At 40.2% G+C, this 26,726-nt stretch overlaps 1 protein-coding gene across 1 annotated transcript in view; it reads left to right on the top strand.

The window, feature by feature from the left end:
- Nucleotides 1-26,726, top strand: part of si (sucrase-isomaltase (alpha-glucosidase)) — a 187,492-nt gene that overhangs the window by 27,971 nt on the left and 132,795 nt on the right. Inside the window, exons 10-16 of the mRNA XM_053500142.1 lie at nucleotides 4,399-4,524; nucleotides 5,803-5,934; nucleotides 11,777-11,896; nucleotides 18,307-18,420; nucleotides 21,593-21,677; nucleotides 25,583-25,700; nucleotides 25,998-26,169. Coding sequence (XP_053356117.1) covers nucleotides 4,399-4,524; nucleotides 5,803-5,934; nucleotides 11,777-11,896; nucleotides 18,307-18,420; nucleotides 21,593-21,677; nucleotides 25,583-25,700; nucleotides 25,998-26,169 — 867 coding nt within the window. The remainder of the gene's footprint in view (nucleotides 1-4,398; nucleotides 4,525-5,802; nucleotides 5,935-11,776; nucleotides 11,897-18,306; nucleotides 18,421-21,592; nucleotides 21,678-25,582; nucleotides 25,701-25,997; nucleotides 26,170-26,726) is intronic.

The following is a 26,726-nucleotide window of genomic DNA, read 5'->3' as shown; positions in this document are numbered from 1 at the left end:
AAGATGTTAGTCTACACGGCTTAGTGGGGAGTGTGGGCTTCTTCAATGATGATGAGCTCCCAGGAGAGAGATAGCCCACAAGCATCTCTTCAGTCTGGGGCATCATCATATAGCCCCGTGTCTTTGCATCAATGATCGTCGAATAAATCAACGTCGATGGCACTAAGATATGGGACGAATAAGGATTACTCCTTACTTAACAACCGGTGAACAAAGACCTTTTCCCAATAGCGTTTTCTCACAGCATCGAGTGTAGCTTTTGAAAGGGAACAGTACATGTGCCAAGTCTAAGAGTTTTTTGGAGGGGGGACTATGATGTGGTGTTGTTTCTCAGGAGTTGGAGTTTCTCAGCCACTTATTTCTAGTGAAAAAAAATGTTAATGCTTTAGCATACAAAGACATTTTGGAACAGAAATAAACTCCCCTCTGTGCAATATCTAAGTAGAGAGAGCAGCCACAAAATGCCCCCCTGTGTAACTCTGATTAAGAAAAGCTCACAGACACCAAACCTGCAGCACTTTGGTTTAATTTTTATTATCTTTTTAGCCGTGCTGCATAAGAGAAGAGTAGTGACAAATTCGTTACTTTTAATAACGTGGTGTTTGATTGGTTGTTATATAATTTTCAAGTTTGTTTTTTCCAAGTCGATTTTAGAGTGCATTATACATGCGATGCGAAGGAAGTAAATAAACACGAAGCAATGCAAAGAAGACAGAGCTGCAAAATATTTAAGCAATATAATTTTACCAAAGTGCATTTCTCCTGCATTTCACCGTCAGCTTTAACACAAACACATTCAAGCACAGACAAGTAAGTCCAAAGAACCCCTCCCCCTGCCAAACACACACACACACACACACACACACACACACACACACACAGACAGAACAATTAACACCATGTTATAGTCAGTTATATCTCTACAATATATTAGCAATTAGCACCATGTCATAGTCAGTTATATCTTCACTGAGGTTTCTCACCTTCCACTCCTTCTAAGTTTGTCTTTGCTCTTTTGATGGAGTTCTTAAACCCCCCCAAAAAATTTTATACTGAGAAAAAGTGATTATGGGTCACAGAATCACATACACAAACCAGCACAGATACATATGATCGTGTTTAACGAATTTGTTTCTATGACCAGTAACAATATTAATAATAATAATAATAATTATTATTATTATTATAATTATTATTAGCCCAACTTTTTGAATATTTAAAACAATGTCGATTACCATTTTTTGCCCATTGAAGTTGTTGGTTCAAGTAAATTTATTTTTAAATACCCAAACAATCCCACAACAATTAAAACACGCACACATGACTATAAAAATAAAATTTCTTCTTCCAAAACTAGTCAATGGTAAAACAGTAATTTGTATAAATCAGGTGAATACATGTTGTATTTTTGCTTAAAGGTCATTAAAATACCCGGATAACACCAGCTGCTTATCAGTCTCTATCTGGTTCTTTTATATTAAAATATCAATTTAAAAAATATTAAAGATGGTTTAATTAATTAATTAACAGTTTAATTTCTTTGTTTCCCCCCTAAAGTATCAGACATTTTGCAATTTTATGTTCAGAAAATACAGTAGACCTGACCAAACATCATTCTAAAGCTGTTGCACTGTGACATCATCCCTCCTACAGCTTCCTCAACAGCTTGTTTAGGCTCCTCCAGTTTCTCCAAAAGGCCAACTGTCATCCGTCTGACCCCCCAATCCTCCACAGCGGAGCTCTGCTTAAAGACAACAGGAGATTTTAGTGAAGACAAAGATATATAAACTTTACATAATATCTAGTTGTAATAAATATAAAAGATATTAGTAAACCTACACCACAGAGTGTGTAAAATACTGTTTTGGGGGAATTCTGGAATGTAAATAAACTGCCTGTGCTAACTTTAACCAGTGAACGTTGCTAGCGTTCTGTATTATCGTCTGCATTAAATTAACCGAGAATATACTTAATGTGCTTTTTATACAAATAAGTTAAGCGATATAACACTCCTATATATGCATTAATTCATCGCTGAAGTCAAACTATAACTTACCAAGTACTGAAGCCCCCCCACACCTCCCACACACACACACCGCCCCCCTCCCCCCACTCCTTAACTGATAAACACTTCAGAGTTTTTATCCAGCTCGTTAACCAAGCGCTCGTGCTACAGCACAAAGTCACGGCCAAATTGAGAAAAATATAAACCCGGTTATGAGCATTTAGCTTGCTAGCTCCTGTACATCTATCCTCAGCTTGTGTCCTCCATGAACTGCATCACATTATATTCACAGATATAACCTGCAGATTAACTCTTACCCAAAGAATAAATAATTGCAGAATTGATCCAGACAACACGCGGTCAGACTCTAAAGGTATTTTTATAGAGCACAAACACTCTTCATCGGGTAGTGCAGCTTTTGTAATAGGGACATTAATAGTATTTTCGAAGCTTTAGTGTCTTTTTTAGTTAAAGAGGAGTGACATTGTGAGTTTGTGACACTGACACTGAGCTGTAATGTTATCTCCAGACTTGGTAAACAGATCATTAAGTTATCTAAAGTTACATCTGACCACTGCTGGTGCTGCCAGTGATTTTCAAAACGGGCAATAAAAAAAACTGTAAACTAATTCCAAACAAATTTTTATAAAATAAAACACCACTTAGCGCGAAAAGTCCATTAAGCCTCCATCTTCATCTCTGTAGTGCAGTTTGGTAGCGTCAGTTCAGTGGGGGAGGGGTGGGTTGTTAAAATTACGTGATTGCAACTCAGCGCAGCTAAAGTGCTGGCTTGTGTTAACATGTTCTTGAGAACGAAGCACCATCTAGTGGTGGAACCAGGTAAATGCATAAATGGTGCTTAAATGGGCGTGTTTTCTGTGAAATCTTGACACGCCTATCACAAAGGAAAAGTAGGGGGATCACAGCATGCATAGGGCAGCCGTACGCCATTCGCAGGCCATTCACATGGTCGAGGCTATTTGACGTGGCTCCATCTGTATGACAGCATAACTAAAAAGGGAGAGCCATAAGGAAACACAGACATGAGGGCTTCCTGAGATGTAAAGCAACCAATCACCTCACCGTCAACAAACCTGAGTGATCAATGAGAGTGGGGAGGACAGCATCTAAACATACAAATTCACCTAAAACTCTACATCCATGAGTCCCCCAGATCTGCTCCTTTACCTAAGGCTAATCTATTCACAAAAATGCTTGGCCAAATAAATAGGTTTTTAGCCTAGACTTAAACACTGTGACTGTGTCTGAGTCCCGAACATTAATTGGAAGACTATTCCATAACTTTGGGGCTTTGTAAGAAAAAGCTCTTCCCCCAGCTGTAGTTTTAGTAATACGTGGTACTGACAAGCAGGCTGCATCCTTTGATCAAAGTAGGCGTGGCGGATTGTAAGACACTAGCAGTTCATTCAGATAATGTGGCGCGAGACCATTTAATGCTTTATACGTCACGAGTAGTATTTTAAAATCGATGCGAAATTTCACAAGAAGCCAATGCAATGTGAATAAGATAGGAGTCATGTGCTCGTATCTTCTGGTTCGAGTGAGGGCTCTCGCTGCTGCATTTTGGACTAATTGAAACTTGTTTAAGCACCTTGTTGAACAACCAGACAGTAAGGTGTTACAATAATCCAGCCTAGACGTGATAAAAGCATGAACTAGTTTTGCTGCATCATTTGGTGACAATATATTTTTTTACCTTCTTTTTGAGGTGAAAGAATGCTATCCTGGTAATATTATCTACATGTGCTTCAAATGAAAGGCTGGAATCTATAATCACACCAAGGGAAAAATGCAGTGGGCCTAAAACAGAACCCTGTGGAACACCAAACTCAACTTGAGATCATGAGGAATGGTCACCATCTAAATCTATAAACTGATAACGATCAGTCAAATAGGATCTAAGCCATAAGAGGGCCGTTCCCTTAATTTCTACTACATTTTCTAATCTGTGAAGGAGAATACTATGATCAATAGTGCCAAAAGCTGCACTGAGGTCGAGTAACACAAGTATAGTGACGCAATCCTGATTAGAGGCCACTAGGAGGTCATTTACTACTTTAACAAGTGCTGTCTCTGTGCTGTGAAAATAATGCACCCCTTGAGCTCCAGCAAATTAAAATGGTTCTATATGTGGTTCTATTGAAGCTTCTATTGTTGGTGTTTATTTTAGTCTGGGATCTAAAATAAAAATAACAATAAATAACAATAAATGCTGATGCATCCAGATTTGGGGCCAACTGTATTTACATGAATTAATTCAGTTTACGAATTTACAGAATTGCCAAATTACTTACATAGTAATGGTTTTACATAGTCATGGTGTGTGTGTGTGTGTGTGTGTGTGTGTGTACCGTGTTTGTGTGTTTTTCTAGTTGGTTGGCAGGCCAACCATTCCTCCATATTGGGCTTTGGGTTTCCAGCTCTCTCGCTGGGACTATGGCAGCCTGGAAGAACTGAAAAAAATAGTGGAGAGAAATCGAGCAATTGGCCTTCCTTATGTAAGTCTCAGAAATCTCATTACTAGATATATTCTTATGTTTCTAGTCAAAACATAATCAAAGTTCAGCGTATGTTTGTTATCATATGCATGTAGAGCTGCAAAATAATTAGGTAGGTTTGGGATTTTCAGAAGTACTGATGCTAAAGAATGCTTCTTATGTTTACAGCTAGTACATATTTATGTAATGCAGTTGCATGACCTCGAGTGTGATATTGCTTTTATACAGCAGTTCCACCAACACAAATTATTTTCAACAGATTCCGATTTGTTTGTTTATTTAACCAGTTACTTTGCTTTGCCAACATATATGCTTCTGCCTTCTGAAGAATTAACTAACTGTGACTGGCAGAGCTGGTGACCAACCAATAGTGTATTTAATAAGAGTCAAAGTAATTTTTACCAGTACTATGTAGCAAAAAGGTTTCTAAACTTATATTTTCTAATTTTTTAATGTTTCTCTCTTTATATTTTCATGTACAGTGGAACCTCGGATTACGAGTAACTCGGTTTACGAGTGTTCCGCAGGACGAGCAACAATTTTTTATAATTTTTTACTTGAAAAACGAGCATTGTCTTAGTTTATGAGCACTGAGTATCATGTTCCACGCATGCGCTTCTTGTTTTTACACCGAGCGTCACGTCATCACAAGTGACGCAACGGTTTTTCTCTCTTTTGCAGCGGAATTTTAGGTAATCGTCTCTCCTGCTGGGTAAATACTTTACAGCAGTGATCCTGTTAGTATGCGCTCACGTGAGTGTGACTAGAAATGGTCCTTGCTAATTTTTAAACGGTTTTAAAAACGGTCTATCCGTTAATGTGTGCATGTGTGTGTGTGTGCGCGCTTATTTTACACACACACACACACCCTGCGTGCACAAACGAAAACCCTTATCTGTCTGGATTTATTTTTACATTTTTTTAAGGTAAAGTACAGGTTAATTTGTTTTATTTTTACTTTATATTTAGTATTAATTATATTTATGTATTTATTTTTTGGGCTGTAGAACGAATAATTGAAGTTTCCATTATTTCCTATGGGAAAATTTAATTTGGTTTACGAGTGTTTTGGAATACGCGCCCAATTCCGGAACGAATTAAGCTCGTAATCCGAGGTTCCACTGTACTTGGCTTTAAAATATAATCTTCGGTAATCACAAATAGTGTTAAAAAAGATGAACTGAGAACGGAGGTTGGCAGAGTTTGAGCGAATGAGATAACTAATCCACTCATTAATAACAAAAACACTTATTTGTTCTCCTGCTTCACCTGTTCCAGGATGTGCAGTACACAGATATAGACTACATGGAGGAAAAAAAGGATTTCACATATGATATGGTGAAGTTCAAAGGCCTGCCAGAGTTTGCTGATTACATGCATGCAGAAGGGCAAAAATATATTCTCATATTTGTAAGTCATTTCTTTATCTGTTTATTTTTAATCAGTTAAGTTTTACATTTTTTGTGGAGACAATATGCTGCAGAAATTTGGTTTGTTTATGGTGGAGTTTGTGTTGTGACAGTAATCCCATCTCCCCCCATGAACACCAATAGGCATTGTAGAGGGAGCCTTACAGTTAAGTCTATTGAACTCCCTAATCGAGGACTTATCGAATAAACCTGGCTAGTACCCAACTTCTCTCCTCAGACGTTACTCAAAGGGAATGTCTATTACTGCCGTGCACTCTGTCGCGGCCAAACGGCAAAAGCAAAAATAAATCAGTCGCAATTTACAGTAATTTGTAAATGATTGCTAGTTTAGACAGACTCTCTGTTTCTATCTGTCTATTGTTATTATTAAAGAAAACAGCACAAACAACAGCTCAAGTGCTTCTAAAAACATTTTTTTTTAACGGTAAAAATTTTAATTTTGGAATCAGAAGCCCAGTGGTCCTTCTTTGTCTTTCGGCTGTTCCTTTTCAGGGGTCGCCACAACGAATCATTTGCCTCCATCTAACCCCATCCTCTGCATCCTCTTCTCTCACACCAACTAACTTCATGTCCTCTCTCACTGCATCCATAAATCTCCTCTTTGGTCTTCCTCTAGACCTCCTGCCTGGCAGTTCCAACCTCAGCATCCTTCTACCGATATATTCACAATCTCTCCTCTGAACATGTCCAAACCACCTCAATCTGGCCTCTCTGACTTTATCTCCAAAACATCTAACGTGGGTTGTCCCTCTGATAAACTCATTCTTAATCCTATCCATCCTTGTCACTCCCAAAGAGAACCTCAACATTTTCAGCTCTGCTACCTCCAACTCTGCCTCCTGTCTTTTCTTCAGCGCCACTGCCTCTAAGCCGTAGAGCATCGCTGGTCTTACCACTGTCCTGTACACCTTTCCTTTAATTCTCGCTGATACTCTTTTATCGCACAACACACCTGACACTTTTCTCCACCCATTCCAACCTGCCTGTACCCGCCTCTTCACCTCCTTTCCACACTCTCCGTTGCTCTGGACCATTGACCCTAAGTACTTAAAATTCTGCACCTTCTTTACCTCTGCTCCCTGTAGCCTCACCGATCCTCCTGGGTCCCTCTCATTTACACACATGTATTCCGTCTTGCTGCGGCTAACCTTCATTCCTCTGCTTTCCAGAGCATACCTCCACCTCTCCAAATTTTCCTCCACCTGTTCCCTGCTCTCGCTACAGAGCACAATGTCATCTGCAAACATCATAATCCATGGGGACTCCTGTCTTACCTTATCTGTCATCCTGTCCATCACCAGAGCAAACAATAAGGGGCTTAGAGCCGATCCTTGATGCAGACCCACCTCCACCTTGAACTCTTCTGTCACACCTACAGCACATCTTACCACTGTCTTACAGCTCTCATACATGTCCTGCACCACTCTAACATACTTCTCTGCCACTCCAGACTTCCTCATACAATACCACAGCTCCTCTCTTGGCACCCTGTCATACGCTTTCTCTAAATCTAAAAAGACACAATGCAACTCCCTGTTACCTTCTCTGTACTTCTCCGCCAGCATCCTCAAAGCAAATAATGCATCTGATGTACTCTTTCTAGGCATAAAACCATATTGCTGCTCACAAATGCTCACCTCTGCCCTAAACCTAGCTTCCACTACTCTTTCCCACAGCTTCATTGTCTGGCTCAGTAGCTTTATACCTCTATAATTGCCACATGGGTCCTTGCCTGTCATCAGGACCAACAGCCTTTCCACTCTTCATCCTCTTCAACGCCCTTCTCACCTCACTTCTACCAATATTTTCTACTTCCTCTTCCACAACAGTCACCTCTTCTACTCTTTGTTCTCTTTCGTTTTCCTCATTCATCAACTCCTTAAAGTACTCCTTCCATCTTCCCATCACCCTCCTGGCATCTGTCAGTACATTTCCATCTCTATCTTTAATCACTCTAACCTGCTGCACATCCTTCCCATCTCTATCTCTCTGCCTTGCCAACCTGTACAGATCCCCCTCTCCCTCCTTACTGTCTAGCCTAGCATACAAGTCCTCATATGCTCTTTGTTTGGCCTTTGCCACCTCTACCTTCACCTGACTCTGCATCTCCCTGTACTCCTGTCTACTCTCTTCAGTCCTCTCAGTGTCCTACTTCTTCTTAGCTAGCCTCTTTCCTTGTATACACTCCTGGACTTCCTCATTCCACCACCAAGTCTCCTTGTCCACTTTCCCCTTACCTGATGATACACCAAGTACCCTCCTACCTGTCTCCCTGATCACATTGGCTGTAGTTGTCCAGTCAACTGAAAGCACCTCCTGACCACCCATAGCCTGTCTCAACTCCTCCCTAAAGACTTCACAACATTCTTCCTTTCTCAGCTTCCACCACTTTGTCCTCTGCTCTGCCTTTGTTCTCTTCGCCTTCCTCACAAAAAAGAGCACAACGTAATAATCTTTGAATGATCAAATTACTTGTGGCATGAATTTAACACACTTCTGGCTAAATTCTGATTGGATATTTAGCCATTCGTCTTTACACTTGTATTGTTCAATTAAATTATAGTATTGTTTCCTGAGTGGCCTGGTGGCATGAAGCTCAGTGGTCCGAGCACAACGTAATAATCTTTGTATGATCAATTTACTTGTGGCATGAATACACAAAGGTTTACGCTTTGGTTTCAAATAATTATTCAACACTGAACCCAAACAGCAAAAGAACATGAAACAAATAATAAAAAAAAAAATTATATTCATGGTGCTTTTTGCTGTTTATGTCCAACATGGAACAATTATTTAATTATTAATAATTAAAGTTCGCTTTCACTTTTAAAAAATGCAGTGTTTAATCAGCAAGTATATGTCGCCCGCATGAGAGATAAATATTATGATTGAAACAAAGCTGCTTATGTTGGTACACACAACACAATGCTTGTGTGTGAATGGCTGAAATGTGGTTGTAAATAAGCCTTTTTGTGAATGTAAAATGTTCGCGTTAACCCGCGTTGTGTGCATGTGCTCTTTCACTTTGCCGAGTTTTGATCTAAAGTCAGATGAACATGCGCATTGATATGAGAGATTTATAAGAGATTTCTTTTTCCCAGAAATACAACAAACACACATTAATACTTATTAAATAAGCGCTGTCTTTGTGGCGCTGTGCAAAACACATGCTGGCGTGATCCGATTTATTTCAGTCATAATATACTGACATTTTTGCTGTGTAGTGGACTGCACACACACAACCTCTCGTGGGTGAGCCTTTCTCTAAATACACCGTTTTAAAGCGGGTAGGGCTAAGAAACACCACACCGACAGAAGTAGATTAATGATTATGAATGTGTCAGGGAAAACAGCAAGGAAACTCACTCTGGCTATTTTAATAATTTATTGATGTGGAGTTTCGGTTCATTTTCTGACGCGCTCAAGTTCATCGAAACAGAATAGCGCTGTATCCCTGTTTGCTTTCATTATTTTACAAAATCATAATGGTTTGTCTTCATTGTGCATGCACTCAAATAAAAGTAGAGTCTTATAAAGGCTATGTATCTTATGTAGTTTTATTATATAGTTTTTTTTTCAATTAATCTATCAACACCTGTGGCTCACCCACTTTTTCTGATGCCCACCCAGAGTTTTCTGGCTACGCGAGTGTTACACACGATAAAATATAAAGGCTCACTGTGTTAACATTTACTTTGCTTATATTTAATGGAACTAAGAAACGTTAAAAAGCATTTAATTCTTATAATAACGCTAAAACACAAAATCTGCTGACAAAGTAGCACGTTCTGACAATGTTAGAATTTTTACGGTTATTTAGTTTCATTTATTTTAGTTAATAAATCTACTATAAAATTAAAGAACAAAAAATATAAGATGACAAAAAAACCTACATGTGTAGATTTTCTAATTACACATGATAAAATCTAAAGGCTCACTGTGTTAACGTTTACTTACCTTTACTAAGATTTTATTTAATTTGTCGGCCTATAGTTATATAGCGCCACTCAGCAGTAAAAGCCAGCAAACGCACAAACCCAAATGCTGCCACCGTGAAGTGTGGCGGTGAAACCAGAATACCGTATGAGTAACATCTGTAGAGCACAAGGCAGGGAAGATTCTGGGTAGGGTGGCAATCCATCGCAAGAGACACACACATACACACTCACATGCTCACTCACACTCTATGGGCAATTTGGGAATGCCAATTAGCCTAATCTGCCTGTCTTTGGAAAGTGATAAGGAATGGGTACATATGGAGGAAACTCACCAATCAGTGGGAGAGCAAAAAAAATAGTTTGCTCTCCCACTGATTGCTGGGCATGGGCATGAACATGGTAAAAAATGGTACAACATGGTAGCAACATGGTAGAACATGATGTGTCTAATATCACATTGGTCTTTTTGTAAACAAAATATATTCTGTGCTCCAAAATGTGATTATTTTGAAACCATGTAAACTACAACATATTATGACCTACGTAATCATTTAAGCAAAAACTTTCCTTGACATTATTATGCACTAAGGTTACAAGGTTTTTATCATAATCTTGAATGTCAGTACCTCAACCACGGGTAAAAAGTTCGCTTTTTTCATTAATTAAATAAAAACAAAACCTGATTAAATGTTGCTTGCATCACGAGTGGTACAGACAGAAAAAATGCACTGATCTTTTAGATTCTTTACTAAAGGATCAGGAGGAATTTGTTTTTTATGTTTTCAACTGGTTCGGGTAAACCGTCTATTAAATATGAAAATATTGATTCTAGCTCTATCCGTGCACTCGCTTTTTGTCAAGAACTAACCTGGGATGAACAGAAGACGTAGCTTTAGCAGTTAGCCCTTTGTAGCGTGAATGGTAAACCCAAACGCGGAAGAACACGAGTAGGCCGGATAATCACGCTTTTTAGTCTAAGGACTCTCACAAATGGGGAGTAAGGGAAAGACACAATCTAACCCGCGTCCTATGAATACAAACTCGATCAGGAAATTAAACCAAGAAGGTGAGTACTCACAGTTCGGTGAAGGATTCCGACGTAGCATTGGCGAAACTCAATGACTGAGCGAGGTGCTATGGTTTGTTTACCTCTTTTATATTTCCTAGTTCGCGACCGCTTAACTTCCGGGTCCTAGTGCCGGTCGCGTTCCGAGTGTGCATAATACTCTCTAGCTCATAATGCTACTGTGTGAATGTATAATAGCTTTGGTATGTAAAACCAGAGATTCTTAACTCTTTGGCATATGCTACAGACAGAATTCCAAGTAATGCTGACAGAGAGATCTTCCTTTATCTATACCAGCATATTTTTTTGGAGTTTATAGTAATTCTACCATTTTGTAACTGACTGCTTTGTCAGCAGTGCATGATGTGGCTCTTGTTTTTAGTGGCTTGGAAAAAGAACAGTGAGGTCAGAACTTTATGTCAGGGATACTTTGTTGTACCTGTCTCAGTAGCCATTTCTTCAGCCATCTTTATAAAAAGATGCAATGTACAATTGAGTTTGCCTTTAAACAACATGCAAAAGCAGTCAACGTCATGAAAGCAATGAACATGCACACAATAATTAAAAAAAGTTATTTAATGAAATACAAGTAACCAGAAGTGTGTATCCCAATGTATAAGAGTATACGTTTTTTTTTTTTTTATCATCGTAAACCTACTCAAAATGTTTTTATTTAAAATTACTCATAAGTTTTTTTTGGTACATGTAACAGAGTAAAAGACACACATAACTACTCAGGTCTCACCGCCTGTGCTCTTTTGATGAAATGACCATCATAATTAACCTAAAGTTGTGCTTTTCCTGTTATTTTGTGAAAGGATCCTGCAATTGCCACAAGCAAGAGAGTCAATGGCGAAGAATACGCGTCATATAACAGAGGAACACAAGTGGATGCATGGATCACTGAGGCAGATGGAAAGACTCCACTACTGGGAGAGGTAAATAACAAGGGTTACCAAAAGAAATACATGCCGTAAAAGGTCCTATATTTTACACATTTTTAAGCTAACATAATGTAGGTCTCAGCGGTCTAAGCCAAACTGAGTCTGTTAATGATCTAGCTGTTATTCTCTGTTTATCTAAATAGGCAGTTGAAGGACTGGAATGTTAAACTGTTAAAGTATTATGCTGATACAGCTGTAGCTGGTCTTTTTAAGAACAGCTGAGTATTTCACTCAGGTACAGCAAGGTACATAAATTTTGAAATAAAGGTACTGTTTTTTAACCTTCAGCCTCAGTACACCATCACATTGAATTTGTAGTGAAAAACTCAAAATGTGAAAATACTTTCAGCTATATTTTAAAGGGTTGGCAAAGGTGTGGCAATAAACATTTAAAATTACAGCTATTTTCTATGGAGCGATATCCCGGACAATATTCAAAAGGAATTGCAAATTGCATTTGCAATTGCGTTTCCCATATGTGGACACACAAAGTGTGCCATAATTTAAATGCAATTGCAAACTTTGCATTACCGTTAGCTGTTTCACCTTCGTGAACGCACACTGACTGCCAAATTTCAAATAAAAAAAGAAAAGTCCATTTGCATTTGTATTTCCCATGTCTTACAAGTCATGAACCTGCCATAATTAAATAGCAAAATCGATGACCTCGTTTGTTTTTTCACTTTCTCTGCGTCGAGCGTCAAGCCTGCCAAAATTCAAACGCAATCGCTTATCCATTGCAATTGCATTTCCAACACAGTACACAGAAGCTCTTCGGCCTAGCCAACGCCCCTGTCGTCTTCCAATCCCTCGTTAACAATGTCCTGCGTGACTTCCTGAACTCCTTCATGTTTGTCTACTTAGACGACATCTTAATTTTTTCTTAAGGCCTGGAGTAACGTTAAGGCGTCATGTTTGTCAGGTTCTACAAAGACTCTTGGAAAACCACCATTATGTCAAGGCAGAGAAGTGCAGGTTCCACACACAGTCCACCACCTTCTTGGGCTTTATTTCCCCTTCCAGAATCGAGATGGAACCAGCCAAGGTCCAGGCAGTCTCCAAGTGGCCCAATCTGACCTCACGGCGAGACCTACAATGGTTCCTGGGCTTCGCCAATTTTACCGCCTCTTCATCCAGGGTTACAGCTCTGTCGCCGCCCCACTCACCTCCCTGACGTCCACGAAGACCTGTTTCTATTGGAGCACAGGGGCGAAGAAGGCTTACCTCTGCTCCCATCCCCATTACCCCCGATCCTTCTCGTCAGTTTGTGGTGGAGGTCGACGCCTCCAACACCAGTGTCGGGGGCATTCTTTCCCAAAGATCCGCCCAAGATAATAAAATGCACCCTTGCACATACTATTCCCGTCGCCTATCGCCAGCCGAGAGAAATTACGATGTGGGAGACAGAAAACTCTTTGCCATCAAGCTGGCGCTGGAGGAATGGAGACATTGGCTAGAGGGAACTGAGCTCCCATTTTTGGTGTGGACAGACCATAGGAATCTCGAGTACCTTCGTTTGCTCTGTCCTATCGGCCAGGCTCAAAGAACGTTAAGCCAGATGCATTACCGCGCCATTTTCCCTCTTCTAGGGATCCCACTCCAGGCGACACCATTTTACCTCCCTTCTGTCTCATCGCAGCCTTGAGATTTGACATCGAGACCAAGGTCCAGCAGGCCCTGACCCAAGAGCCTGGCCCAAGCAATGCTCCCCCAAAACGCCTCTGCGTCCCCATCTGTCTACGTCCTCTGGTGTTGGAATGGGCCCATGGTTCCCGTCTGTCTTGCCACCCAGGGGCTGCCCGGACTCACTTCGTTACCCAACAGCAATTCTGGTGGCCCACGCTAGGAAGGGACGTCTCCAGGTTCGTGGCAGCCTGTGACATCTGCGACCGAGCTAAAGTTCACAACCGACCACCTGCCGGCCTTCTCAGACCCCTAGCGATTCCCCGCTGTCCTTGGTCTCATATCACCGTCGACTTCGTCACTGGCCTGCCCCTGTCCGATAGCAACACCTGCATCATGACTATAGTCGACCGCTTTTCAAAGTCAGTGCACCTCGTTCCAGTTCCTAAGCTGCCCTACGCCAAGGAGACTGCGGAGCAGTTAGTCCTTCACGTATCTCGCCTCCATGGCCTTCCAACAGACGTCGTCTCGGATCGGGGTCCTCAGTTCACCTCTCGCTTCTGGGGCGTGTTCTGTAGTCTGTCGTCTGGGTTTCATCCTCAGTCTAATGAACAAACCGAGCGGATGAACCAAGCACTAGAGATTTCCCTCCGCTGTATGACTACTCGGGACTCGACCACCTGGAGCAGATTTCTCCCTTGGCTCGAGTATGCCCACAACTCTCTGCCCTCCTCGTCGACAGGCTTGACCCCGTTCAAGTGTCCCTCTCTTCCCAGCCCAGGAACTAAATCCGTCAGCCCAACACTTCGTCCGCCGCTGCAAGCAGAGGTGGCTACGCGCTAGACGAGCTCTGCTACGAATCTGCTCCTCTTACAAGAAACAGGCGGACCGCCACCGCACCAAGGCCCCCAGATATCAGGTAGGAGATCGAGTCATGCTCGCCATAAAGAACCTTCCCTTGAAGACTCTTTCACGCAAACTCTCCCCCCGGTTCATCAGACCCTTCACTATCACCGAGATAATCAACCCATGTGCAGTCCGACTTCTACTCTCCTCATCCATGCGACAGATACACCCCACGTTTCACAGCTACGACGCGTCATAAATTGTCCACTAAGCCTCTTTCTAAGTCCACTAACTTTTCCCACGCTGTCATCGCTTCTAACATGCCCTCGCACCGCCCCGCCTGCACACCGGTTTCTCATCTGGCGCTGATTACATCCAGCTTAGCAAGAAAGCACAGCGCGTTGTCTCACAGCTGGATTATTGTGTCTTTTTGCCGCAGTTTTCAGTTTGCGTTCAGTTGAGGATTCTTTTCACGTTACCAACCTCGCTTTGCTTCTCGTTTTTGCCTCTTGTCTCACGTCTGGATTTATTACTACTGTTCGATTTAACGGCTTTAAACTTTCGCTTTCGTTTTCCCGACTACGGCCCAGCTTAAAGACTAAGCAAAGAGACTGTCGCCTGTCACACCTGTCTTAAAATTTGCCTAATTGACAGTCCTACCTTTCAATAAGTAGATAGATGGAAGGGTCTGCCCACTGTAGTTCACAGTCCCACCTGACTCAGACAGCTTACTAAGCAATGGCTTGAGTAAAGGGTTTCCATCCAAAGCTCAGACTGTGAAGTGGTTTCTTAGTAGCAATCAAATCCTTACACTCAAAAAATAACTCATTGAATGAACATAATTAAATCAAGGAAAGAATTTCCACCCGATTTAATGGCTTTCTTTCAGCATTAAGCAATTTTTTTGGCCCAACTTAATGTTCTTAGGTTCAGTCAAATTACCTTATTTACTACAGCTGCGTCCAACATAATTTAATACTGTTAACATAAATGAATAGGGTTGGTACAACAAATTTTTCAGTTGTAAATTAAGTTGATCCAACTTAAGTAAATTAAAATTTCTCTTAAATAAAAATCTCTAGTCAACAGAATACTGTGAAGGAAGGAAGCATAAGACAAACGGAATAAAACAGAGATTTTTATTTTATATTTAATAAAAATAGCTTAACCAAAAATAACATAATTAAACATTGCTAAACAGCAGGTGACATTTATGTTCAGTATTTAGTTTCTATTTATAAAGATGGGAATGAATTCCTGCTAACCTTTTCCACATGCCCGTCAAACATTTGTCTTCTTAACAAACTGTGTTCTCTTTTCGTGATATCTTCTTGCGATGTTTGCTGTAATATTTCCGGTTTTCATAGTGACAAGATCTTTTTGGTTGTTGTTGAATTTCATGTAAATACAACATAATTTATTCATGTATATCTTGGAAACATGAAATTATTATGTACAAAACACATATTACATTTTAGTACATGTAACAGGTTTCCAACTTCCTTTTTTGAGTGTAGCTGTGTTAATGAAGTCCATGAGAGTCTGGAGGGTGTGAGCTTTAATCCTGAAAGTATTAGTGGTTGAGTTGGCTAGGGGATTCTTCTGAATCATGCTCTCCATGACCCACAGTCTCACCAGAGGGTGTTTGGTTTTACTGCACTACAAAACTACTGAGCCAGTAAAACGAATGAAAAGAGACTTACATCAATCCTTATTCGACTGGAGACAATTTCTTGAACTTCACCACGGTCTATGACTTTGGCATTGGGTTTTGGACATTATCAGCCTTGTGTTGATGGGTCAACCAAGACATCTTTTTGGTCTTCTATAATAAATTATCAGACTCAGGACAAGGAATTAGTCACTTGGGATTTACCATGGACTTGGCAGGTCAAGTTGACATCCATATCTAGCTCAGAGTGAAAGAAAGATCTTACATAAGAACCATAAAGAATCAGAACCCCTACCCATTCTGAGACTTCTGATCCCCCACCAAGCCCGTGCAAATCAGTCAAGCATTAATCACCCTAGAAGAACACCAAAGCAGGCAGGAAATCAAAGAATGTTTCTACTGTGGGAAGGAAGTTACATTTGTATAAATAGTAGTAATGCATAGTCATGTTAGACCTGCCTCTGGACAGAAAACTTTTGGGCTGAATACCTCTATGTATGTATCCCATCTAAACGTAATGACACTGCAGCACTACAGATTTTTGTTTGCTCTAGCCCGGGAGCCGTTGTGGGGGAGTCTTTTATGAATGGCCTGGGGTGCAGCCACACACTCTTTAATCTTGCAACAAATGTTTGTGTTGAACCTGGTGCTCAATGATTCATAAATGATCCAATTCTGGGTCGGGGTGTTGTGAGTGGGAGAGCAGCCGCGATCCATTAAAAGTCATTGCTCAATCCAATATTTTGTCAGGGATCACGTGTGTGGCCCTCCTACCACTTGCCTCTTGGGTGTCCCAGGGGTTAAGCAAGTTGAGAGAAAAACACAACAAAGTCCCCACTGCTATTTATACCAGGGACCTGGGGGGAAATGTCCCTAGTTATAGAAAGGCTCTTAAGATAAATTCATAACTTTTGGTAATACCAGGTGTCAGGCCATTTATTGTGGGTGCTCAGGGTCAGCTGGTGTAAGCCGCCTGGATTTTGGGGCAGGTATGGAGGCCTGTGGCCTGGAGGTGAGTGGGATTGCAGCTGCTCTCCCACCCACAACACTCTGACCCAGAATTGCATCATTTATGAGTCATTGAGCACCAGGTTCAACACAAACATTTGTTGCAAGATTAAAGAGGCTGGGTGCAGTGCAGTTTCCCTTGGGCTGGATGTGTCATATCTCTGTGGTCATTGGGGCTAGAGGGTCAATGAAGGGCTCATTAGAATTATTTCAGGGAGCTTTTGGAGGCTGGAGTTTGGTGAATGTGTGCCACTCACATAAGGAGCTAGAAGTGTTCAAAGAAGGGCCCCATGGAGTCATTTGCTAGGAGTGCCCAGCAGGCCACGGCTGGTGTTGTAGGCTCAGGTCCGAGCCCCAGAAAAAAACTGGAAAATTTGGTTCCAATATTCAATTCAGTTCAATTTTATTTGTATAGAGCAAATGTATTTATTTAAGTTTTTATGAAATAGGCCTAAGGGTCAGGTGCTATAAGTAACCAAAGATGAGGGACTCAGCAAACCAGCTTCAGGGGGTTCTAGAGGCGTCAACTATAGGTTCCAGGGAACACAGGTAGAGGCCCCAAGCACCCAAGTAGGGTATCGAAAGCCAGACAAAATTTATTTCTTTCGGGCAGAACTGACCATTCCTGAGATATGAGCAAAAATATGGCAAAGTCCAAAGAATTACGCCAGGTTGGATGCTCCAGGGCTGTGGGTGGAGGTCTTAGGTGGCCAAGGAGGGTGCCTAGGGTCAGTCAAAATCACAGGCTAAGTTGGCCTGTTTTGAGTAATGACCAAAAGAGTAAGTTTAATTTAACATTGCTGGTTGTAAGGAGATGTTTTTTTTTCTTCTCCTTTGTCTTCTAAGCTTTCCTTCTTCGTTTTATCTCTATCTGAAAAAAAGTATTTTACGAAGTATGCTGCTTTTTTTCTTTGCTTATTTATATAATAACCATGTACAATAAAGTTTGTAGGTATACTGTGTATAAAGCAAATTTATACCCCACCTGTCCAATAAATAAATAGATAAATGAATTAATAAATAGTGCGCTTTTAGTTTTTTATTTGACGCCATTTTATTTTAATTGTGCACATTTGCTGTGGCATTGTTTTGATAACTTTATGCAATTTCAACATTTATTTATATTATGTAAATACATTTTGTGACATTGCATATACTTATTAAAACAATGATTGTGTTAATGAATCCTTCCATCAATTTTTTAAGTTTAATTAAATTTCTGAGTCATATACTGTATTTCATATGATACCTGCAGGTCTGGCCTGGACAAACCGTGTTTCCTGACTACACAAAGCAATCATGCATCAAGTGGTGGGTGGATGAAATTGTCCAGTTCCATAAACAAGTAAATCATGATGCAATCTGGATTGTAAGTAATTGTGGAATTAAAATTTAAAAAATTATAATAATGAGAAAAGCATGTTATTTTGTCTAATAATAATGTGTAATGATGAAATAGTTTATTATATGTGAAAATGTCTCACAAAAAGTATAGTTTAAGTACAGTGTATCTACTGAGGAGTTACAGTAGTCTATCTTATGTACAGCAGGGTAAATAAGTATTTAATCAGCCACCAATTGTGCAAGATCTCCCACTTAAAAAGATGAGCGAGGCCTATAATTTTTTATCATAGGTATACCTCAACTATGAGAGATAAAATAAGAAAAAAAAAATCCCCCCAAAAAAAATCACATTGTAGGATTTTTTTTATAATTTATTTGCAAATTATGGTGGAAAATAATAGTTGGTCACCTACAAACAAGCAAGATTTCTGGCTCTCATAGATCTGTAACTTCTTCTTTAAGAGGCTCCTCTATCCTTCACTTGTTACCTGTAATAGCATCTATTATCAGTATAAAAGACACCTGTCCACAACCTCAAACAGTCACACTTTAAACTCCACTATGGCCAAGATGAAAAAAGCTGTCAAAGGACACCAGAAATAAATTTGTAGACCTGCACCAGGCTGGGAAAAATTTATCTGCAATAGGTAAGCAGCTTGATGTAAAGAAATGAACTGTAAGAACAATTATTATAAAAATGGAAGACATACAAGACCACTGATAATTTCTCTCGATCTGGGACTCCACGCAAGATCTCACCCCCTGGGGTCGAAAAGATCACAAGAACTGTAAGCAAAAATTTCAGAACCACAAGGGGGACCTAGCGAATGACCTGCAGAGAGCTGGGACCAAAGTAACTAAGGCTACCATCAGTAACACACTGCGCCGCCAAGGACTCAAATCCAGACGTGTACCCCTGCTTAAGCCATTACATGCCCAGGCTCATCTGAAGTTTGCTAGAGAGCATTTGGATGATCTAGAAGAGGATTGGGAGAATGTCAGATGAAACCAAGGGGGAGAAAGAATGCTGAGTTGTATCCAAAGAACACCATACCTACTCTGAAGCATGGGGGTGGAAACATCACACTTTGGGACTGTTTTTTCTGCAAAGGGACCAGGACGACTGATCCGTGTAAAAGAAAAGAATGAACGGGGCCATGTATCATGAGATTTTAAGTAAAAACCTCCTTCCATCAGCAAGGGCATTGAAGATAAACCGTGGCTGGGTCTTTCAGCATGACAATGATCGCAAACCCACCACCCAGGCAAAGAAGTAGTGCCTTCGGAAAAAGCATTTCAAGGTCCTGGAGTGTCTTCAAATCCTAACCTCATAGAAAATTTTTGGAGGGAGTTGAAAGTCTGTGTTGCCCAGTGACAGCCCCAAAACATCAACAGGAATGAGCCAAAATACCAGCAACAGTGTGTGAAAACCTCGAAAAGACTTACAAAAAAACCTTTGACCCCTGTCATTGTCAACAAAGGGTATATAACAAAGTATTGACCAAATACTTATTTTCCACCATAGTTTGCAAATAAAGTCTTTAAAAATCCTACAATGTAATTTTCTGGATTTTGGTCAACTTTAACGTAATCAGTGATATTATTATTTCAGGTTGAAATAAGCCCACGTACATGTTTGCCTGCCTTTCAATAGGACAGTGATTTAACTCTTGTAAATCACAAATGTGAACTCAAAAGATTAGATTGAATAAAGGTTAAGTCCTAAAATAACTCCAGCGCATTTAAATTTACTTATAGACCCGGTAGCCCTATTATTCCAATTTGTGAAAATATTATGTAACCCCAGGGGAAAAATATTCAGTTTAGCTTTTCTAATTAATATCTATTGGTGTAGGTGTTTACACTGTTAAGCAAGTAGCTTATTTAAAAGTAGATCACTAAATCTGGCACATACGTGACTGATTAAAACATAGTTTTTACTTACCATTTTAGTTACATTTATGGTGCACGTTTAACTTTAGGCAGATATATAATTACTGAAAAAGATTCATTAAATTCTGTCCAGCAGTAGATTTAAGATCCTCCCGCAGTTTGACACATACTCGGTATGCTGTCAAAACTTACGGCGTATGAACTTAAATAATTTGTTCCACAGTCCAAAAAAATAAATATATTAAAATAATTTACACAAAATAAAAGTAAAAATAAAACAAATTAACCTGCACTTCCCTTTAAAAAAAAAAAGGAAAAATAAATCCAGCCAAATATGTGTTTCCGTTTGTGCACGCAGGCGCTGTGTATGTGTGTATGTGTGTGTGAAGCAAAAGTAAGGGGCCCCTCCCCCTTTCCCCATTCTCATCTTACACAATTACCCTTCCTCCACTTTTTTCACACACACACACACACACACACACACATGTACGGTGTCCAATGACGTGTGAGCACACAGACTTAGGCAGAGACAGAAAATGGATTTTTAACCTATCTAATGAGACTTGCTTTTGCTTTACACGCACGCTGTACACACACACTTAGAGACACACTTATAAATATATATGCACGAATGTTGATTATACCAGTAAGAGACGCGCACTAAGACCCAACCGGGGAGACAATTACCCACAATTCCGCAGCACAAGACAGAGAAAAATCATTGGATTAGTTTTAATCAGGTGACGCTCGGCTTTAAAACAAGAAGCCCATGCTTGATACATGATACTCGGTACTCGTAAACGAAGACTTGTTTGTTTTCCAAGTTTATTTTTTAAGATTTATTAAAAATCTTTGCTCGTCTTGCAGAATGCTTGCAAACATCGTTACTTGCAATCCGAGGTCTCACTGTACTTAAATATTTTCCAGGGTTTATTGAATTTTGTGATTATCATGAACAAACTAATGAAAAATTTTGTCACAAATTTAATAAGTACACAAAGTAATAAAATTCTGTAGCTGGGAATTTACAAAATATGTATCCCCATAGTCATCAGTGGTTACCTGGTACTATTAGGTCTGATGTGTAACAACAAATGTACTTGCAGTCTTAATAATGTAGACCTTAACAGTATAATGTGTGTGTGTGTGTGTGTGTGTGTGTGTGTGTGTGTCCTCTTAGCTGATGATGTATTCTGAAATCAATAGCTTTTTAGCAGCCTCAATAGCATGCTTAGTTTTAATGTGCTAACAGTAAGCAGAACCAAGATAACAGAACTAAACTAACTGTTTTTCATTTTCATGAGGACATGAATGAAGTTTCAAACTTTTTGAAAGGCTCCACTAAAGGATGTGCTGATAATACACTGAATTATCCACCTTTCACTCCAAGTAAGTTATACATAGCTTTTGAGGTGCAATTATAAAAGTTTATACTTAATTCTGGCAGGTTTTTAATTCAAGTTCAGAGGAATGAAAGAAACTGAGTCTGTGTACTTGAGGAATAGTGGGTAAAAAGAGTGGGTTGTTGGAAGGCCACCAGTTCCAAAAAATATCTGTACTTTTAACAATGTAGAACAAGAGGCTTGATTGTTAATCATGGTTTAACAGGCAAAAGTGTGTGTTCAAGCTGTGTGTGCAATCCGCGTTATGTAAAATCCCAGGGGTTAGGCAGTCGTGGTCGAAGAAATGGAAATGAGAATTTAAAACTATGAATGCAGTTGACTTGTTGATTTATCCTGATCACTTGGCAGAGTCATAGTCAAAGGCGGAAGTGAAAGACCAAAGTGGGCATTTCAGTCTAAAACAGGTCCAAAAGATGAAGGAAAAGCAAAAAATTAATAATGTGAAAGCATGAAATAGCTTGGCATAAGGCACAAGAGAACTGAGCAAAAGGAGCCCGCAATAATTGGGCTCCAAAGTGCCCACTGAGCTCTCTTAAATATGTAATAAGCTCGTAATCAGCAGTGAATAAGCACCAAGGTGAAAAAAACATGACAGCATGAAAAAACATGACTGCATGAGTCATATGGCAGCAGTTCTCGAATGAGTCATGGAAATGTGACAATTATTTACATTTAACCCATTAGGTAATTACTATAATTAGTGAAGGGACATTGTTTTTGTTAACACCCTTCTTCTTTGTCTTTCGGCTGTTCCCTTTCAGGGGTCGCCACAGCGAATCATTTGCCTCCATCTAACCCTATTCTCTGCATCCTCTTCTCTCACACCAACTAACTTCATGTCCTCTCTCACTGCATCCATAAATCTCCTCTTTGGTCTTCCTCTAGACCTCCTGCCCGGCAGTTCCAACCTCAGCATCCTTCTACCGATATATTCGGTATACTTGACCCGAAGTACTTAAAATACTGCACCTTCTTTACCTCTGCTTCCTGTAGCCTCACCGATCCTCCTGGGTTTCTCTCATTTACACACATATATTCCGTCTTGCTGCGCCTAACCTTCATTCCTCTGCTTTCCAGAGCATACCTCCACCTCTCCAAATTTTCCTCCACCTGTTCCCTGCTTTCGCTACAGAGCACAATGTCATCTGCAAACATCATAATCCATGGGGACTCCTGTCTTACCTCATCTGTCATCCTGTCCATCACCAGAGCAAACAAAAAGGGGCTTAGAGCCGATCCTATCCTTGATGCAGACTCACCTCCACCTTGAACTCTTCTGTCACACCTACAGCACATCTTACCACTGTCTTACAGCTCTCATACATGTCCTGCACCACTCTAACATACTTCTCTGCCACACCAGACTTCCTCATACAATACCACAGCTCCTCTCTTGGCACCCTGTCATACGCTTTCTCAAAATCTAAAAAGACACAATGCAACTCCCTGTTGGCTTCTCTGTACTTCTCCGCCAGCATCCTCAAAGCGAATACTGCATCTAATGTACTCTTTCTAGGCATAAAACCATATTGCTGCTCACAAATGCTCACCTCTGCTCTTAACCTAGCTTCCACTACTCTTTCCCACAGCTTCATTGTCTGGCTCATTAGCTTTATACCTCTATAATTGCCACAGCTTTGCACATCTCCCTTGTTCTTAAAAATTGGCACCAATACACTTCTCCTCCATCACTCTGGAATCCTCTCACTCTCCAAGATCTGGTTAAACAAACTTGTTAGAAACTCTACTGCCACCTATCCTAAGCACTTCCATACCTCCACAGGTATGTCATCAGGACCAACAGCCTTTCCTCTCTTCATCCTCTTCAACGCCCTTCTCACCTCACTTCTACTAATATTTGCTACTTCCTGTTCCACAACAGTCACCTCTTCTACTCTTTGTTCTCTTTCGTTTTCCTCATTCATCAACTCCTTAAAGTACTCCTTCCATCTTCCCATCACCCTCCTGGCATCTGTCAGTACATTTCCATCTCTATCTTTAATCACTCTAACATGCTGCACATCCTTCCCATCTCTATCTCTCTGCCTTGCCAACCTGTACAGATCCCCCTCTCCCTCCTTACTGTCTAGCCTAGCATACAAGTCCTCATATGCTCTTTGTTTGGCCTTTGCGACCTCTACCTTCATCTTACTCTGCATCTCCCTGTACTCCTGTCTACTCTCTTGAGTCCTCTCAGTGTCCCACTTCTTCTTAGCTAGCCTCTTTCCCTGTATACACTCCTGGACTTCCTCATTCCACCACCAAGTCTCCTTGTCCACTTTACCCTTACCTGATGATACACCAAGTACCCTCCTACCTGTCTTCCTGATCACATTGGCTGTAGTTGTCCAGTCAACTGAAAGCCCCTCCTGTCCACCCATAGCCTGTCTCAACTCCTCCCTAAAGACTTTACAACATTCTTCCTTTCTCAGCTTCCACCACTTTGTCCTCTGCTCTGCCTTTGTCCTCTTCGCCTTCCCCACCACCAGGGTTATTTCACACACCACCATTTTGTGTTGTCTGGCTACACTCTCCCCTACCAACACTTTGCAGTCACTGATCTCTTTCAGGTTACAACGTCGACAAAAGATGTAGTCGACCTGAGTGCTTCTGCCTCCACTCTTATATGTCACCCTATGTTCCTGCCTCTTCTGGAAAAAAGTATTTACTACTGCTATTTCCATCCTCTTTGCAAAGTCCAACACCATCTGTCCTTCTACATTCCTGTCCTGAAGACCAAACCTGCCCATCACATTTTCATCACCTCTGTTCCCTTCCCCAACATGTCCATTGAAGTCTGCACCAATCACCACTCTTTCACCTCTGGGGATACTCTGCATCACTTCATCTAACTCACTCCAGAATTTCCCCTTCTCTTTTAACTCACATCCTACCTGTGGGGCATAACCACTAACAACATTGAACATTATTTCAGAATAACTCCTACTCCATTTCTTTTCCTATCTATACCATGGTAAAACAATTTGAACCCTGATCCTAAGCTTCTAGCCTTGCTACCTTTCCACCTGGTCACCTGGACACACAGTATATCCACCTTCCTTCTCTGCATCATATCAACTAACTCTCTTCCCTTCCCTGTCATAGTCCCAACATTCAAAGTCCCTACTATCACTCCTAAACTCTTGCCTTTCCTCTTCTCTCTCTTCTTTCGAACACGCCTTCCTCCTCTCCTTCTTCGACCAACAGTAGCCCAATTTCCACCAGCACCCTGTAGGTCAACAACACCAGTGGCGGCCGTTGTTAAGCCGTGCCACGACCGATCCAGTATGGGAATTATATTCGTGGTTCGCATCATTGTTTTGGCAAATGTTTTACGTCGGATGCCCTTCCTGACACAACCCTCTGCATTTATCCCTCTGACTTGGGACTGGCATAGAAGACACTGGATTGCGCCTCCCCGTGGTTGCATTGTTTTTGTTAACACACAATCTTGTATTTGTTGTAGCAGTCATTGGGACAGGCAAAAAGCATGATGCTACCACCACCATGCTTAACAGTTTCCATCTCCGAGCATGTCTTTGGTCAAAACATTCCTTCAGGAGGAACTGAAGCTCCTGCTATTTCCTATTTTACTGTGTATTGTTTAACTCACTACGTTCAGTCAGACAATACATGGCACAGAGCTCAGAATTTCAGAGCTCAGAATTTAAGAACCACTAAATTAATATTAATATTAATATCTAACTTGATTTCTGCATATTGTTAATCCAAAATTAATTAAATAAATTGTGTTCCTAATGCTAGTGTATTTCTAATATTTAAAATTGCACAACTAATTGTACAAAAATGCCAGTCCAAAAAATATCAGTACCCAGCATTGGTATAACAATTTCTCTCTCTCTCTCTCTCTCTCTCTCTCTCTCTCTCTAGATATCCTTGATAATTTGATGTACAGTAAGACTTTGTGCATGGATGCCAAACAGTTTTGGGGAACTCATTATGATGTTCACAGTCTTTATGGATATTCCATGGTGTTGGCAACAGAAGAGTAAGTTCTTCAAGGTCCAGTTTGAGCATATACTCCAAGTTGTTTAAAATATAAATTTACTTTTGTCATAAATATATGATTCAATAGTAAACAATCCAAGTAATTTAAGTACAAAAGCAATATAAGTACAAATAAAAGTAATGAGGGTACATAAGGTACAAAAGCATTAGCTGGAAAGACTAACTACAACTTTAACAAAACAGAGGACACAACTAACCAGCTAAAATAATTAAACAGATGCAAGATTAACAAAACAGTGCAAACTATATTTTTTTGTATGTTCATCTCATCCTTTAGGGCTGTAAGGCAAGTCTTTGGCAGCAATCGCTCATTTATTCTCACTCGTTCTTCTTTCCCTGGAGTTGGAAAATATTCAGGCCACTGGCTTGGTGATAATGCTGCCAACTGGAATGATATTAAATGGGCAATACCTGGCATGCTGGAGTTCAACCTATTTGGAGTACCCTATGTAAGTACAAACCTATGACATATAGTGCTATTATATGATATGTTTTATGCCATCAATTATAGAATAAATATTACCAAGACATGTGTCCTCAGGACAGACACATGCACTTAAATCCACCTCCAATTTATAATTATTCTCCTCCTGTATCTGCAACATACCATATCTACAATGACAGCAAAAAGCCTTACACATAATACAAATTATCAAGGCATTACTAGTTTGCTCAAAGGGTCAGCAATATTACAGTATGCATGTTGGACTTTTTTTTTTTTACTGGATCCAGTCCCATAATTACAGAAGATATTTTTAAAATAATCACATTTCAGTTTTTCAGATTAAATGGTAAAAAAATTTTATACACCACCTTTATATGTATATAAGACACACATGAAATCACATTATATTAACAGCAGAGTTTTATATTATATTAACAGCTGGTGGAGTTTGTGACTGTTAGATGCAGACCTTTTTATTTACCACGGGAATTCACCACTGTTTTCATTATCGGAGTATACATTCCACCTAGCGCTAATAATAATAATAATAATAATATATTT

The sequence above is a fragment of the Clarias gariepinus genome, chromosome 7 (genome assembly GCF_024256425.1).
Source record: "Clarias gariepinus isolate MV-2021 ecotype Netherlands chromosome 7, CGAR_prim_01v2, whole genome shotgun sequence".
Classification (NCBI taxonomy): Eukaryota; Metazoa; Chordata; class Actinopteri; order Siluriformes; family Clariidae; genus Clarias; species Clarias gariepinus.
Note: the sequence above shows the minus strand (reverse complement) of the source record. Positions and strands in the feature narration are given on the sequence as shown.